Source organism: Oratosquilla oratoria, chromosome 12, assembly GCF_046742065.1.
Source record: "Oratosquilla oratoria isolate Oo_2021 chromosome 12, ASM4674206v1, whole genome shotgun sequence".
Taxonomy (NCBI): domain Eukaryota; kingdom Metazoa; phylum Arthropoda; class Malacostraca; order Stomatopoda; family Squillidae; genus Oratosquilla; species Oratosquilla oratoria.
The window spans coordinates 50,175,875-50,180,150 of NC_134788.1; the positions used below are offsets into that span (position 1 = coordinate 50,175,875).

The 4,276-nt window shown below is 42.1% G+C and overlaps 1 protein-coding gene across 1 annotated transcript in view; it reads right to left on the reverse strand.

Annotated features, from left to right (window-relative positions):
• Window positions 1-1,295: 1,295 nt before the first annotated feature.
• Window positions 1,296-4,276, reverse strand: part of LOC143030381 (uncharacterized) — a 22,819-nt gene continuing 19,838 nt past the window's right edge. Inside the window, exon 7 of the mRNA XM_076193530.1 lies at window positions 1,296-1,737. Within this exon, the coding sequence (XP_076049645.1) occupies window positions 1,526-1,737 (212 nt within the window). The 3' untranslated portion in view covers window positions 1,296-1,525. The remainder of the gene's footprint in view (window positions 1,738-4,276) is intronic.

Below are 4,276 nucleotides of genomic sequence, written 5' to 3' on the forward strand. Positions count from 1 at the left end.
TGATCATCATCATGATCATCATCATGATCATCATCATGATCATCATCATGATCATCATCATGATCATCATCATGATCATCATCATGATCATCATCATGATCATCATCATGATCATCATCATGATCATCATCATGATCATCATCATGATCATCATCATGATCATCATCATGATCATCATCATGATCATCATCATGATCATCATCATGATCATCATCATGATCATCATCATGATCATCATCATGATCATCATCATGATCATCATCATGATCATCATCATGATCATCATCATGATCATTGCCGCTATCATGATCATCATCATGATCATTGCCGCTATCATGATCATCATCATGATCATTGCCGCTATCATGATCATTGCCGCTATCATGATCATTGCCGCTATCATGATCATTGCCGCTATCATGATCATTGCCGCTATCATGATCATTGCCGCTATCATGATCATTGCCGCTATCATGATCATTGCCGCTATCATGATCATTGCCGCTATCATGATCATTGCCGCTATCATGATCATTGCCGCTATCATGATCATTGCCGCTATCATGATCATTGCCGCTATCATGATCATTGCCGCTATCATGATCATTGCCGCTATCATGATCATTGCCGCTATCATGATCATTGCCGCTATCATGATCATTGCCGCTATCATGATCATTGCCGCTATCATGATCATTGCCGCTATCATGATCATTGCCGCTATCATGATCATTGCCGCTATCATGATCATTGCCGCTATCATGATCATTGCCGCTATCATGATCATTGCCGCTATCATGATCATTGCCGCTATCATGATCATTGCCGCTATCATGATCATTGCCGCTATCATGATCATTGCCGCTATCATGATCATTGCCGCTATCATGATCATTGCCGCTATCATGATTATTGCCGCTATCATGATCATTGCCGCTATCATGATTATTGCCGCTATCATGATTTCGATTGGGAGGTGCGATGGTCACATCTCGCAAGAAGAGCGAGAGGGACGTAGTGTCCCTGGGGCGAAATCAGCGAGGAAGTTCCTCAGGACAAAATTGGAATCGCAATCTGTCGGATCGCCATTCTGTCACACCGCCAACCCCCAAGCTGAATAAAATTATCTGATGTCAGCAAGAGCAAAATCCATACGATGCATCACCACGCACTAAGGTACAGGAATACCTCACCATATGACCGAGTGCTATAACATAGGTAAAACAAATGTTGGGTGTATATATGTCAAAGCCCCCATGAGGAGGCAAAAATTGAAGGGGGAGGGGGTTGACAGGGTCCATGAACACAACACTCCCCCCTATTTATGTACATGTAAAACCCTTAACCTCATTATACAAATTTTCACATTGCCACCAGTCAGCTGGGAACACGACTTGGTCATATAGTGAGGTATTCCTGTACTCGCCTTTCACCTTGTCATGCCTAATTACGTCGCCAGCAACCCAACAATTCCCCAGGCACTCATTCCAGGTTAGGTTCCTCATATGCCACCGACAGAAGAACCTCACTCACCTGCAGGTTCCTGTTGACTGGCCTGGACGAGGGGCACGGTTCCTCGGCTCATGGGCGTACTGCACCTGGGTCCTCCCTCGTGAGTCTCTCGCCTGTCTTCCACGATTCGGAGGACCTCGACACTCCCCGTGTTTTCCTCCGGGCTCGGTTCCTTCTCCACCTGCACGACCACACCAGCCCCACAGTTTGGACAAAGCGTTCCTCCTACGTGCACATAAATTCAAGTGGGGAAAAATGATACTTAAAGAATATGTGAGTACTCATCATTCTCTTTGCTTTCTCCACCTGCATAACCACACCAGTCCCACAGTTTAGACAAAGCATTCCTTCTATGTGCACGTAAATTCAAGTGAGGGAAAATGATACTTAAAGAATAAGTGAGTGCTCATCATTGTCTTTGCTTTCTCCACCTGCACAACCACAACAGTCCCACAGTTGGGACAAAGTGTTCCTCCTCCTACGTGCATGTAAATTCAAGTGAGGGAAAATAATGCTTAAAGAATAAGTGAGTGCTCATCATTGTCTTTGCTTTCTCCACCTGCACAGCCACAACAGTCCCACAGTTGGGACAAAATGTTCCTCCTCCTACATGCACGTAAATTCAAGTGAGGGAAAATAATGCTTAAAGAATAAGTGAGTGTTCATTGTTCTCTTTGCTTTCTCCACCTGCACAACCACACCAGTCCCACAGTTTGGACAAAGTGTTCCTCCTCCTCCTGCGTGCATGTAAATTCAAGTGGGGGAAAATGATACTTAAAGAATAAGTGAGTGCTCATTTTTCTCTTTACAATTATATATATATATATATATATATATATATATATATATATATATATATACATATACACAGGGATTTCTCAATTTATGCAAGGGACACGTTTCTGAAGGGATTGCATCATGTAAAAGTCACACAAAATGAACAGTTAAATTTTACGATTGCTTACTCGATTTTTTACATTGTGTTATTCTAAATAATCCGCATATTATGAAAAAATTACAAGGTTTTTTTACCTCATGTTATTCCAAAATCACATAAACACACATAAATCGAGATATCTCTGTGCTATACGCTGTCAGCTTAACTTGCTACATCATCTACCAATACACAATCTGTACATGCACTTAAAACTTTGCGGTTTCCTGTAGTTCATACATATTAACACAAATACAGGGGAGGTGGGAAATGAACAGGTAGTTTTGAGAAAGACTCATAACTACGACCTGATGTTGTTGTTGTTGTCGTTCCCTAGACTGTCTGTCCGAGCAGTCCCGTCTCCCCAAGGAAGGCCACAGCCGAAACTGGGTTTTCCCACAAATCCTTTATAGAGTGTATGTTGTGTTGTTTGCGTGCATGATTGTGTATAATGCAGTCTTCCATTATGTGTTGTTGTTGTTGTTGTTGTTGTCGTTCCCTAGACTGTCTGTCCGAGCAGTCCCGTCTCCCCCATTATGTGTTGTATGGTATGGGGTGAAGTGTTACATCCTGGGCAGCTGTTCACAACACGGTCGTCCAGCCTCTTCTGGTAGCTTAGAAGTGCTGGGTGGTGACCGCATCGCAGTCTGGCCAAGTGGACTCTGTCCTTACGTGGGAGAGAGGATTCAGAAGGGTGGATATCAGGGGGTCTGGCATGCAGCAGTGTGTTGTCTTTCAGTGTGTTAATGGAGCGGTGAGTGATATGATTATGAATATGTTTCCGGAGGCTGGTATTTGGTGGTTGTGGAGGAAGAGAAGAGAGTATCTGTGTGTAATAAAGGTCTATGGGTGTAGTTTTAATGTTTCTTGGTGTGTGTGGGTGTTCTGCTATGTAGTGTAGCGGGTGTGATGTGTTTGTGGTGGCTGCAGCAAGTGTTTGTGTGCCTCTCATGTCGAGGTGGTCCTTGACTTTGAGGACTTTTGTTTCATGGTGTAAATGGTCTGTAGGTGATGTATTTGTGCAGCCTGTAATTGTTTTTAGGGCTTTGTTTTGTATGATTTGAAGGGTGTTGTGGTGTGTCTCACTGAGATTAGGAGCCCATGCAGGACTCGCATAATTCATCACTGAGCGTATGCATTGTTTGTATATTGTTATATTAGTTTCTTTGTTTTGTCCAAATGTTGTTCCAGTGATTGACTTAAGTGCGTTAAGTCTAGGTGTGCATTTGTTTTTTATGTTTGTGAGGTGAGGTGTTGTTTGAAAGACATGGATGTATCGTATGTTACACCAAGAATTTTCGGTGTGTTTGTGTGTGGTATTAGAGTGTTGTTGAGGTAGAGATGAGGTATGTATTTGTGTTCTTTTGTCCAGTTGGTGAGAAGTGTTGCTGTAGATTTGGTTGGAGCTATTTTGAGTCTGTTTGTGATGAACCATGTGTTGAGTGTGTCAAGGTAAGGCTGGATTATTTCTGCAGCTTTGTCTGTGTTACGATGTGTGCATGTGATTGTTTATGTCGTCTGCGTAGGAAGAGATTTGTATTTCTGAGGTGTCTGGCGTGGGTAAGTCATGATGTTATGTTGAGAGATGAAGGCCCAGTCAGTGTTTCTCAACCTTTTTACCCTTGTGTAACCTTTAAGATAAATTGTATGTCTCAAGCAACCCCTGCGGGGAAGAAGAGAAAAAAAAAAAAAATCATATCTTGCTCATTTTATTTTCATTGTAATAACAGGTTAGATAGGATGATGCCTATATTACATTATTACAATAACCAAGAATATGTGCATGTTTAATTATATTACGTATATGAAATTCACTAAAAAATCAAAAGT